Source organism: Oreochromis aureus, linkage group 11 (genome assembly GCF_013358895.1).
Source record: "Oreochromis aureus strain Israel breed Guangdong linkage group 11, ZZ_aureus, whole genome shotgun sequence".
In the NCBI taxonomy this organism is placed as follows: Eukaryota; Metazoa; Chordata; class Actinopteri; order Cichliformes; family Cichlidae; genus Oreochromis; species Oreochromis aureus.
In genome coordinates, this window is record NC_052952.1 from 35,317,963 (window position 1) to 35,331,275 (window position 13,313).

General features: G+C 41.7%; 1 protein-coding gene across 1 annotated transcript in view; it reads left to right on the forward strand.

Moving 5' to 3' along the window:
- The window catches only part of LOC116327123 (lamin-A), a 41,267-nt gene that overhangs the window by 25,361 nt on the left and 2,593 nt on the right, over window positions 1-13,313 (forward strand). Inside the window, exons 4-13 of the mRNA XM_031748616.2 lie at window positions 3,933-4,089; window positions 4,953-5,078; window positions 5,630-5,800; window positions 7,305-7,430; window positions 7,550-7,770; window positions 9,856-10,165; window positions 10,512-10,619; window positions 11,304-11,423; window positions 11,515-11,577; window positions 11,940-12,104. Of these exons, the coding sequence (XP_031604476.1) occupies window positions 3,933-4,089; window positions 4,953-5,078; window positions 5,630-5,800; window positions 7,305-7,430; window positions 7,550-7,770; window positions 9,856-10,165; window positions 10,512-10,619; window positions 11,304-11,423; window positions 11,515-11,577; window positions 11,940-12,104 (1,567 nt within the window). The remainder of the gene's footprint in view (window positions 1-3,932; window positions 4,090-4,952; window positions 5,079-5,629; window positions 5,801-7,304; window positions 7,431-7,549; window positions 7,771-9,855; window positions 10,166-10,511; window positions 10,620-11,303; window positions 11,424-11,514; window positions 11,578-11,939; window positions 12,105-13,313) is intronic.

Here is a 13,313-nt window from a genome sequence, read left to right on the forward strand (position 1 = left end):
CATTGGTTGGATGTGACTGAAAGTCAAAGGACACTGCATTCACATGTAGTCAGCTTATCAGAGATAAAATAGGACCATCGTTAAATCAGTAACAATCAAACAAAACTTAACCGTGATCGATATACATTTTAACTGTTTGGATTAGAAACAACCATTTTGGCCTGGTTTGGGTGTATATGTCCTGTTAAAGAGAAGAGATCCAAGACTATGCCTGCATCCATATAGTATGAGTCGCCGCTATATGATTTAAGGACTCCTAATGAGGGTGATAATAACAAAAACATCAACACCACCACATGTGAGACCGTGTTAGAGCTGGTCTCCCTTTTTATAGGAAGGTCCCGAGAGGTTAAGCCATGGACCCGTACGTGACATGATGGATGGACTGTGCTCGTGACCTCCTGACCTTTTCCCCTGCTGTGCCCTATTTAGTGTCTGCTTGAAGGAATATGAATGTCAGGAATTTGAGCTGTTTGCAAGAAAGAACCTTTCTTTGGAAGGAGGGATGGACGTAGTCAAACTGTACATAGTTTAAAAATGCTTTCTGTTTCTGTAACGTCTGCACTCCATCTTTTTTTTTTAATCAAACATTTTATTTGAATATATTTTATATATTTCAAAATATACCGAGCCATTATTGGCTTCGTTGACTCATATCAACATTTAAATGCCATTTACAGATATGAGGGACCAACGTTAATCTGTCATGTCAAATTATTTTTGTTTTTATTATTTGTTCACATTAAGTAAGAAGTTTTTGATTTTGAGGATCTCAAAAACAAACAAACTGAAAAAAAATCATCATTGCTTTTTTTTTTTTTTTTTTTAAACATCGGCACTGACCTGCTTTTATTTGTGTCTATGAGGGATTAAAACCAGAGCAAAACAAGAGTACTACTTTCAGTAGACTTGTGACAACCGGGTGACCCAACACCTTAACAATCACCCCAGTTCATATATTATGTGCTTATAGTATAAAGTCACAATATCAAACACTCAGTCTTTTAGCTGTGAGCTTTTCTTATTCTTTTATATACAAGGAGAATACAAACTGAAAGCAGCATGTTGATACAGTAGAGGCACATCTATCCATTAATTCACTGCTGAAGCTGATCCACTGGGCCCATTAGCCTTAATGAATGTCACAGCAGCCACACACACGCGCACACACGCACACACGCACACGCACACGACACACACACACACACACACACACAGAGCATTCGTCTGCTGCAGAGTCACACTGTTAAAACGGTCCATTGGAGAGAATATTAACATTCAGACATAGAGCTGTGTTTATCTCAAGCTGTAAACAAATGAATTTACAAGTGAAATGAAAAACACACCTCTCATTGTCTCCTTCTCCCATTACAGGCATGTTTGGGTTGATTTATTTTGCTTTTTTATAGAAGTGCACTGTATATGTTAATGAGGATCGCGGTGAATTTAAAATATCCCACAATAACATAAAGCAGCAACTTTAGTAAATGAGTTTCCGTCGCAGAGACCTAGCCTCGAGGAGCATGGCACCTCCTCAGGTTGTTAAACTAGATTATTGTTATTACAGTCACAACAATATAAGCCATTAAAACATTTTATAGTTGGTGTCACGTCTCTTTTTACACGAGTTACTAATCTGTCTAGTGGGAGAGGCTTGAAGCTCTGTGATGACTGACACGTCTGAATGAGGCAACAACTTTGTTGGTCCAACTACTGTTGTAGGTGTTAATAGTGCATTTTTTACTGCACTACACCTGAGTCATGAAGTCATTCTTTGACAAGTCAAATATGATAAATAGTTGCAACAGATAAGTGGGAACCGATATCGTTCTTCCTTCCTTCCTGCTCTCATGTAGTCGTATCTATTAGCAAACAGAGGCTGATTCAAAGAAAGGCAGAAAGGCAGGCTGCCCATGAGCAAGGCTTTTAACTCCAGCAAGTATTTGTGATGTTTATAGAATGTGCGGTCTGGACATCTGGCACTTCAGTGCTTAATCCAACAATATCTTTATTAATATTAAAAAAAAACACCAGTTCACCAACGGCTCTAAACTGAGTGAAAAATCTGCTTTGACTCATCAGCTTTTCATAAAAAATGAAATGCTGTGTTCATGAGCAACAATAATAAAAAATGTTTTGATGTAGAATTTGATTAATTTTTTTTCCAGGGGGTTATTTAAAGAGCACGTGTGATAAAGTGCATGTGAATGCAGTCTCTGTTTTCTTCCCCGAGCTGCGTATGTCTGTGTTTGTGAGCAGGCCGAGCCAGGACGCTGATTTGATTTGGGCCCATCAGAAACTGGGCGGCCCTCCTCCTCCTCCTCCTCCTTCTCCTGCTCCTTTTTCTTTTTCCTTTTTTAAATCTGAACAATAATCAGTCTGGTAGGCTCCTTCTTTTTTTTTTTTTTTTTTTTTCCCTAAATCCGCTTCAGTTTTCAGCTTTCTGCCTGTGATGTAAGTTTTTTCGGTTGACCTGCTGTTTTACTTGTTAGTTTTAGCTCTTTTTTTCAGAAAAACAAAGTTTCGCTTTCATCCTCTTGAAAAGAAGTTCTGGGTTTTATTGAAGGCAGTAAAGGATATTGATTGCTGTGTCATAAACCAGCGCATTTTCGCTTTGGAGTTTATATCCGTCAGTTCACCCTGCTGTGGGGTATCTGTGTGTCTTTTTGCCTGCTTCTCCATACACTGGCTCTCCTAACGCCCGGCAGTCCATGACCAGAGGACTCTGAGGTCTGTGTGAGCAGCCTGGAAGCCTTCTCCTGCAGCAGATGGTCATTATTAGTGACAATGAAGCCTGGCCCACAGGGCCAAATAGAATAATAGGAAGCCCATTTCCTCCTTAGGCGTGCATGAGCCTCTCTCCAACCCGTCCCCCGTCTTCATGTTGTGCTGGAAATATATAGTTTTTCCACAGGCAGTTCCAAGATTTCTTTTATTTATTCCCCTCACACAGTTCTCTGAACAAACACGAGTTCTCTTAAAACGCCACAGGTTGTCTTGGAGAGCAGTTCATGGGCTCTTGTGTAGTTTGGGAGGCCAATAACAGCACAGCACAGTGTGTCATCCACAGCTTCTCTCACTGCCGGGTACTTTGGTGCTACTTATCGCTCGGCACAGATAAAGAACAGGTTCTTCTTTTATAACTTTGTAGATTTTAACCTGAATCCAAGCTAACAGGAAACTACACTGCAAGTTACCAAATACGTGAACTGATGGACAAGACTTTTATTACACTTTTATTAAATTATGTACAAGACAAAATTGAGTTTTAAGGGTAATAAACCAGTGAACAGTTAAATAAATACATATAGAAATAAATGGCTTAATTTAAAAAAAATATGTTGAATTTAATTTTAATTTTATGCCTGTGACCTTCTGTTACATGGAATGATTTGTGGTGAGGACCTTGTTTCACCTTTTCCACTGAAATACAAACAATAGCCTAAATGGAAGATGATTTATAGAAAGCATTTTTGTTTGTTCTCTCATTTATTTCTATAAAAACAGTTCTGTGGTGGCAACACAGCTTTGTTTTATATAGCACCTCTAACACAGCCACAGCTTTTAAAAAATGATTTAGATTATAAGCGGCTGTTAGATTAAAGAGACCTAATGTGACTGTGTTTAGATGAGAGGATGGAGAGCTAACTTGGGTTTATTTCTGTGGGGATCGACTCACTGTCAGGGCCAACCTCAAGTGGTGGTTAGCAGAACTGCAGTTTTTGGCATTTCTTGATTCGCTTCATTTCTCAGTACTGGATGCGGCCACTTGCAGTGCTCCAGTAAGGCTGATAAAATGTTTGTCTGTGGGGAAAAAATTACATTCATCAGCAGGGATATGATGGGCACAGTTAGAATATATAACGATGACACATAAAGTACCAAAGAATCTACAAACTAACGTCCACATCCTGTCATCCTTATCTTCACAGGAACGCCAAGAAGGAGTCTGACCTGGAGGCAGCTCTGGTCAGGTTGAGGGACCTAGAAGCCCTGCTCAACTCCAAAGATGCTGCCCTCAGCACTGCCTTGGGGGAGAAGCGAACCCTGGAGGCAGAGGTGAAGGACCTCAAGGCCCAGCTGGCGAAGGTAAAAGACATTTTTATCCAAACTTAAGTCTTACCTGGTTAACATGGGCAGGAAGAGCACATTTCATTATATGGAGTCTGAAATGTTTATTTACTGCCTAGTTTTTTTTTTCATCTTTTACTGTGATGCTTCAGCATTAAAACTGCACTTCTAACAATAGGAAGAGTTCACTGTAAATTAATGAAAGACAGTGAAAGCCTTGTGGTCCTCTGGTTTAGCTTACCTCTCAGAAGTGGTTTATTTGTGGTCTCAAATGGGGAAAATCCCACAAACACCAATGTGCGTTCTGCCCCGCCCCCTTGAGCTGCGATTTGATAGGCAAAGAAGTACAGACTGTGGTTTGAAGCTTAGCCTGGAATTTGCAAATGAAAGAGAGATGTCCGTGTAGGCTGCATGGATATTTACTGCCCATTTTGCACTGATAAAGCAGGAGTCGCTCTGTAATATCTGCAGACCTGCACGGATTGTTTAAAGCTATTTATCAGCTGAACAGCAGTCAGAGGAGTGCAGAGCCACTTTGGCTGTCTGTGTGGTGCTGATCTCAAAGCAGAAATACCCCAGTGGAGTTGGTAATTTTATGTAAACCCTCCAGCAGCTGATTATGAATGAGGACGTGGTGGTGAGACAGACAAAATTGCATCTTTTGCTATTTGTTTTATCAATGAACGTTACTCCTGAGGTTGTGGCCTTGCTCCACCTACTGGCCAAACTAAGGAACTAAAGGTTTTTCTTTAAGAGAGGCTCACAGATCAAGCAGCACAGATTGGACCTAGTTCTGTGTTAGATATCTTTTTGCGTGCTTACATGCCTCGGCTAAAAATCATTTCTCTCATCTCGTTTCTCTCTTCGTGCCTCCTTTCCAGTTGGAAGTAAACCTGGCTGATGCCAAGAGGCAGCTGCAGGATGAGATGCTGAGGAGAGTGGACGCTGAGAACCGCCTGCAGACCCTGAAGGAGGAGCTGGAGTTCCAGAAGAACATCTACAACGAGGTTCCTGCTCTTCACCTCAGCACTTCTATTTTTACTGTGCTGTCTCAGTAATCTGTCCTACTTTTCATCTTTTCCACAGGATATTGATTTGCTTCCAACCACCTACTTGTTGTTTTTGCATGTTTCCCTTCAGATCTGTCTCAGAGCTGTTTCTTCTCCTTCTAGTAATGCAGAACAGATAGAAGTCTGCACAAAAAGAGCGGATATAACGATGCCATAATAGAGCTGAAATATTTATTTCCCAAAGTTGGCAACTTTGTGCTTTTTCCAAATGTAGAGATAATGAGGACTATCTTGAAGATTTGTTTTCTGTTGGAGCTCTGGCCCTCTGAACAAAGAATTTGTGCACAGCAACTAATTAATTAATACAATTAAATTAATTGACAAGGGCAGTTTTTTACAGTTGGTGATGGTATTATTGTTTATGGTGCATGAACCAAACATCAGTGCGGATCAGTCTTTTTCAAGTGTCATTCATACAAGTCGTCTTGGCAGTGCCACTCTGAGTTTGCATGTTTTTTATCTTGCACCGTCTCCTCTGTTGTCTGCAGGAGCTGCGTGAGTCCAAGCGTCGGTTTGAGTCCCGCATGGTGGAGATTGACAGCGGGCGGCAGCAGGAGTTCGACAGCAAGCTCGCCGAGGCTCTGATTGACCTTAGAGCCCAGCACGAGGAGCAGGTCCACCTCTACAAGGAGGAAATCGAGAAGACCTACAACTCCAAGGTAATTTGAGCTCTGCCCGGGAAACACGGTTCTGTCACCACCTAGAGTCAAAGTATGAAATAATTTTCACTTCATATAATTCAAAGAATTCTTTTCTCAGCATCTCAATGTACAAAAATGCTTCATTCATTTTTGTGTTCAAGTATATTCATGAAAAACGAAGCCAAAATGAAACATAAATATTTTTTTTCTGGCCCGTAAGGCTTTTCATCCATGTTGTCATGATCCAACCATTCTTTTTACCCACCAATCGCATCACTGTGGAAAAGGGAGGGTATATCTACCTGTGATGAGATGCTCATGCTTGTAACATTATGACAGGATGTAAACATTTATGGCCAAACTTTACCATTTCTTTCTTTTCACACTAAAAGAAATGACACAGTGTGACGTGTACACAGGCAGAGGTGGAGTGTCCTCATGCTGATCTGCAACTAAATAAAACATCTGAGAAATGTGTCAGAGAAGTTTACAACAGATTGTAGGATTTAGATCTCTTTGGTTTCATTAGCTATGAAACAGATCGTTTTTGTTTTTTAGAAAATGGTAGAAGAAGTTTTTGCTGTTTTGTGAATGAAGATAAAAAGAGGACATTCCCACTCCTGTATGAACTTTGACAAGAACAAAAAAGTAGGATGTTTAGGGTTAAAGTGGCTAAAAAAAAGAAGCAAAATTATAATTAAATTTAATTAATGGATATATATTGTACTTATTTGTTATTAGTGATATTGGAAAAAATCACACTTTGAATTATCAACATAATTTGCAACTTTAAGCTTTACCTTTACAACTTTGTAACACACACACACACACACACACACACACACACACACAGATAACTGAGGGCTCTGCAGTCGGAGAAATTGATCTTTACAGTAAGTTGAAAGAAAACCTGTTTGTAGAAAACATCTGTTGATATGAAAATAACATCCATGTGGTCAGAAACAGTTTAGCGCAACACTATGAGAAAAAAATTCCCCTTTGAACTCCAGGTGTGAAGGAGGAAGGACAGATACTCAGAACAGTTTGTTTCCAGCACAGATCAGGCGGCTACGGTGACAAGCTTTTAACTGTCGAATGTTGGTAGATAGAAGGAAACTTCTACCAAAAAGATTTTTTTGGTTGTTACATTTTATTATACTTCATTCTTTTTACCTATTCAGCACCACGAGGTGAGTGTTATTCAGTTTCATTAGATGGAAAGGTCAACATTGTAACAGCTGATATCTCCAAAACTGAGCAACTCGTACAAAAAGAACCCAGATGGATTTAAAGCACTACAGACCAAAGGGTGAACTGTCCTTTTACTGTGACGGTGGTTATGTCGGGCCTTGTGGTTTGGTTTTTTTTATAAGTAATGCTCATTCACCCCATTGCTTTGAAATAACTTTATTTGGATTTGTTCATTTGAGCTTTATTAAGAAGGTCAGACTGAAGCAGTGTAGTTTTTCTGCTGTAGTTGAGCCCTGCTGTGAGCTGACTGCCTCTTCTCTCTGCCCGTCAGTTGGAAAATGCCCGTCAGTCAGCTGACAGGAACAGCAACTTGGTGGGAGCTGCCCATGAAGAGCTGCAGCAGACCCGGATCCGAATGGAGAGCCTGTCAGGCCAGCTGAGCCAGCTGCAGAAACAGGTACTTCCTCTCACAGCGTGACAGTGGATTGTTATCCATCAGGTGGATTTCTGAATCCAAAACAAAGCAGTGGTGAAAATGTAACTGGGCGACCTTTGTGTGTCTTCTCTCTGAATCAGCTGTCGGCAAGCGAGGCCAAGGCGCGGGAACTTGAGGAGGCTCTGTCACGTGAGCGCGACCTGATGAGGCGACGGCTGGAGGACAAAGATCGGGATATCACTGAGATCCGAGCCCGGATGCAGCAGCAGCTGGACGAGTACCAGGAGCTGCTGGACATCAAACTGGCCCTGGACATGGAGATCAATGCTTACAGGAAGCTGCTGGAGGGAGAGGAGGAGAGGTGAGGTTGTTTGTAAAACAGCTGTCGTAAAATACACCCACACAGATGCCCACAAGGCCAGAAGTTGTTATGGGAAAAGAGGGAGCACTAACAAGTCAGTGAAAAATTGGTTTGTGGGGATAACGAGTGAAAACTGAACCCAGTGCTCCATAACCTCGGTGAGGACTTCTGTGCTCCAAGCAGTGTAATAAATAACCATTTAGAGTCACTGCCATCCTGCAGGTGGACACCTGTGGACCAGTCTTTGGTTCATTTTGTTTTTGGTGCTTTTGCTTCGGAGCTGTTTGTCTTTCTTTTTTTCTTTTTTTAGCATAACAAGGGTGTAAATAGAGTCCTTCTAACTTTGAGGAAAGTACTATTTCTATTTTAAAACCATGCCCTTAAACACCTCGTCAGGTCCATAAAAAATGATTTCGGCATGCACCGCAGCATTTGGTCGAGCTGAAATGCCAACAGTGAGCCTTACTTCATCACCCAGCGTGACTGTTGGCTGATTGTGCAGAGGAAACAAATATCACGAGGACTCATGCAAGTAGAATATTATTATAAATATGAGGTGTGTTTATCAGTGCATTCAGTTCGGGCGTGTAACTATTGTGAGGTGCATCGTGACGTGACATATAAAGTAAACAAAAACCAAGAAAAATGCCAAACTGGCTTTAATTAACTACCAACAACAGCTGAGTTTCTCCTGCTACCTTCAGGGACACCCAGGAATCAGAGTACTTATCCACACCCACAGAGGGAGGGTCGTAGGGTACACCTTGGACAGGTTGCCACTCGTATCACAGGGCACACTTGGCAACAGTAGGAAGGGGGGGGAAAAAAAGCTTCCTTTCAAAGGGAAGAAAGCTCCAGCAGAAATGGGCTCAGGGAGGGGCGGCCATCTGTTTGGGATAAGAAGAAAACACAAGAGCAAAAAGGGACAAAGAGACGACAGACAGGACAAAACATAACTAAGGTAAAGAGAAGAGAAAGTTAATGGCATGCAGCCAGCAACGCCAGTAAAATGTAACAAATATCTGCATGAGAGCTCAATTTGTTTCATTCAGTTTATATATTATTCATTTTCATCTTTTTTTGACTCAGATTTGTTTTTAATGACAGTTTGAAGAGCACAACTCAAATGTTCTTCAAATGTGATTTGAGCCACCACAGCCTGTTTTTTTTTTTTGTTTGTTTTTTTTTTTCTAATGACAAATCAAATATAATGTGGTTTTTATGTCACTGTAAATAACCTACTGCTATCCAGGCAATACAGCTCAACCATCGGCTCCTCCTTATGAAGAGCTGACCTGAATGTCTTGACATGAGTTGCTCGTGGAGAGGGGCTAACAGAGAGAGTTTAGAGCCGCATTTCATCCTGGAATAAATCTGTTTGTATCACAATCCAACCACTGCTGCCTCCGACTCCACAGCCACACAAACATGCATGCAGCAGTGGCAGCTGCTGAAATCTGAGATAGTCTGTGTTTAAACAGTAATGTGAAGAGCCTGCACCATAAACACAGCCTTTCTTAATATGAAATAAAAAACAAAACCCATTAATAACAGGCAGAAAAACTGTATTATTTCTGATGGCCAGCAGGGGGCAGCACATGCAATTATGAAAACAAGGCAAACTGTATAGAGGTTTATAAAAAAATGACCCTGCTGCTCACTTTATCTGTGACCTCGGGAAACAGTTTTCTGATAATTTCATGGTGCTGGGCACAAGATTTATTTCTTATTGTATACAACATATGAAGTAAAAATGACGATATGGCAGCATGTGAGTTCAGGGTGTTGTTGGTGTTGGTACTTGTGATATCTGGAGTCCACAGACCAACCAGCGACATATTATTGACTTGTGAATCTTTTATTCACAGTCTGTTAATATCATAAAAAACAAACGGCGAACACGGTGCAGATCAGTGAGAGATTAAATTATATGGCGACTATGACACAAGGCTGTTGACTGTCTTTAACCTGATGAGGTTTGATGGAGTACCAGAGCAGTAAGGATGTAATCCTGGCACTTAACCAGCAGTTGCATTTGCACACTCACTCACCTTGTCTGTATCCTCTCCCACCATCTTTCCCCAGGCTGCGTCTGTCACCCAGTCCTCCACCCACAAAAGTCACGGTGTCACGGACCTCTGGCTCAGGCCACTCCCAGACCACCCGGGTGCACCACTCCTCCTCCGCCGCTGCCTCCAGCAGCCGCAACTCCTCTGGGACGAGCATGTCAAAGAAGCGCCGCCTCAATGACAATGACAGCGAGACCTCCAGCGTGACAGGAAACACTGTGACCAAGACTCGCATCAGTCAGCAAGCCTCGGCCAGTGGACGCATCACGGTGGACGAGGTTGATATGGAGGGAAAATACATCCGCCTCAGCAACAAGGCTGATGAGGTAGCTGAGATTGTGCATTACTATACAAGCACACCGAAATGGGTGGGGGAACTCCAGGCCTCAAGGGCCGGTGTCCTGCAGGTTTTAGATCTCACCCTGGGTCAGCACACCTGAAACAAATGATTAGTTCATTACCAGGCCTCTGGAGAACTTCAAGACATGTTGAGGAGGTCATTTAGCCATTTAGATCAGCTGTGTTGGATCAAGGACACATCTAAAACCTGCAGGATGCCGGCCCTTGAGGCCTGGAGTTCCCCACCCCTGCTATAAAAAATATTTCCAGTGTCTTTAGGCAGATTATTTGTGACTCTGCCCAATCATCATTCTCCAACTTTCTCTTATGCAGGACCAATCACTGGCCAATTGGCAGGTGAAGAGACAGGTTGGGAATTCAACCCCCATCGTCTACAAATTTCCCCACAAGTTCACTCTAAAGGCCGGCGGGACTGTGACTGTAAGTTACACCAAGCTTTCTTCCTTTACCTCTTTTTAAAGACTCTGTGAACATGTTTTGTACACTAATGATGCTGCGATGTTTCGATGAGTAGGTGCCATTTTTGTTTTTGTCACGTTTTGAGGAATTACTTCTCATCTTTCCTGCCAGTGGCTCAAAATGTTGTGAAGGAAAGATGGGAAACACAAGAACTTCTGTTTAATCCTTCACAAACATTTTAGCAGTTTTGAGGGACCAGTTATGTATGAAGTAAAAACAAAGTGATATAAGGACAAACTGGTGCATGCATGAAATGAAGGTCTGCACCAAAAAGCCCAATATGAGATTTAATAAGTATTAAACTGGGAATTGTTGAAAGCTACTCTTAGCAGAACCCAAGAATAAAAATACGGAGCATGAACAGAATGGAGACACAAGTGGAATCCATCATGGTTACAAACAACCAGCAGTCGTTGTTGCAAACACAATCAATAAAAACCCCAAAACAGTAAAGTTGTATTCCAGTTTTCAATGAGTGTAAATGTATCAAAGGAAAATCAAGACAAGTAGAAGTTTGACTGAGATGATCACCTCAAAAAGCACAAAATAGCTCGCAGATATTCCTTTTGCTTCCTTTTTCAGTCCCTGTTTTACCTTCACTGGTTCAGTATAGTTTATAAATTCTCTGATGTTTGACTTTTACAGATCTGGGCTGCATCTGGTGGTGGAACCCACAACCCACCCACTGACCTGGTCTGGAAGAGCCAGAACTCTTGGGGTACTGGTGACCTGCTGCAGACCTCCCTCATCAGTGCTAATGGAGAGGTATGACTTCACTCACTTTACGTTATAAAGGTTTTTTTTTTCTTCTTTTTAACTGCAGTGTCTGACTTGAGTTTATTTGATTTGCCATCAGGAAATGGCCATGAGGAAAGTGACCCGCACCCTGTTCCATGACGATGATGAAGATGATGACATGGTAAATTCCTCCTGTGTTACTCCAGAAAAAGTCAGAAAGCGTTCTACGTAGTGAATCACGAACTGCATGTTGCTCAAGTAGCAACCACACCTTTAACCCCACCCTCTTTTATTCTGTATTAATTTTAAAAATGATGTATTAAACAATACCAAGATCATAAAATAAGACTCAAAACAATCAGCCTTCCTTTTGCGACCGGGGGAGGCGCCCCCTGCTGTACAAATGCAGGATGCAGGTTTAAGGCTTCCGCTTCACTTTTCAGACCTGAACACTCTGTCCATCTTTTATATACAGTCTATAGTAACCTGACCACTAAGCAGTCAAGCAGCAGTTGAGTAACTGATGTGTGCTGCACTCTGCAGGGAGCTCACAGCACAAGCGGCGCAGACAACGAGTACAACCTGCGCAGCCGCAAGGTGATCTGCGACTCCTGCGGGCAGCCGAAGGAGCGCAGCGGTGGTTGCAGCAGTCTAGGTGAAGGCCTCCCAGGACATTCCTACTTCATGGGCACCAATGAGCCCAGACAGGTACTGCACAGCCAAAACATCCCTGCAGTAATCATACAGCATCATTAATAACTGTGTTTTAGGATTAGAGCTTATAATATTTGGTTCTATTAGTGATTAAAATTGTTGGCAGCGATAAAGACTGAGAGCACCGACTATGCGCAGAAAACAGACGACATGTGTGGGGTTTTTTGCTTTTTCATCTATAAATTTAGAGTTTCCTGTTCCACAATAATGCCCAGATGTTCCACATGTTTTGGAGTGCTGTACTGTAAGACGTTTAAGCATCTGAAACAGACGTTTGGCATGTGGCATCTGCAGTTAATTTAATTACTAATCAACAAAATTGGGGTTTAAATGGGATCCAAGATCGCAAATACTTCCTCTCTCTATTTCCTGAGAACTGTTTTATGATAAAAAGTGCAGTTTCGAGTCGCAGAAAGTTTTTGGTTTGCGCTGCATTTAGACAGATTCCCCAACATCAACAGTTACTTTTCACTGTGCAGACTGGGAATTATTATTAGGTGCAAAAACATAAATGTTGATCACAGAAACAACAAAGACAATGCAAAAAGCTGAGGTGATAAGAAACAACAGGATATGTGTGGATTTGCTCATGATGGTGCTCAGAGCAGATTTCAAGAGCAGCAGAATCCTAGATGCAGGTAGGAGGTGGTGTTGGTGGTGGAGCAGAGTAAGCTGTTGGAAACTAAAGTATTGTGCGATCTACTGTGCAATATAAAGCGCCTTAAGGCGACTGTTGTTGTGATTTGGCGCTAAATAAATAAAATTGAATTAAATTGAATTGAAACTTTGTGCAGATTGGTGCATGTTCAATCTCTCTGTTACTCTAGACACTTTAAATATGCTGAATGATGAACACAAGTCATCCACCACTTCAGTGTTTTGGTGTGTGAAATGTGAAATGTTTTGGGCTGAACAAACGGCTTCTTTCACTTAACTTTAACGGTTGTTTCCCCCAATTTCCCAAAAGCTTCAGAAGATAATTTAGCAAGAGGCGAAACCGAAATCGGATTTAAACTGAGACATGTGGCTTTTAAAAAAAGGACATTTCTAAAGTTCAGCTGCAACATTTCAGTCCAGAAACACAGCGCTCGTTTTCCCCACAGCTCCCATTTTAACGCCTCATAAAGACTCACTAACATTAAAAAGTTGCCTTTATTAATCTGTATTCTAAGCATCAGGACCTCAAATGAAGCATTTGGTGTC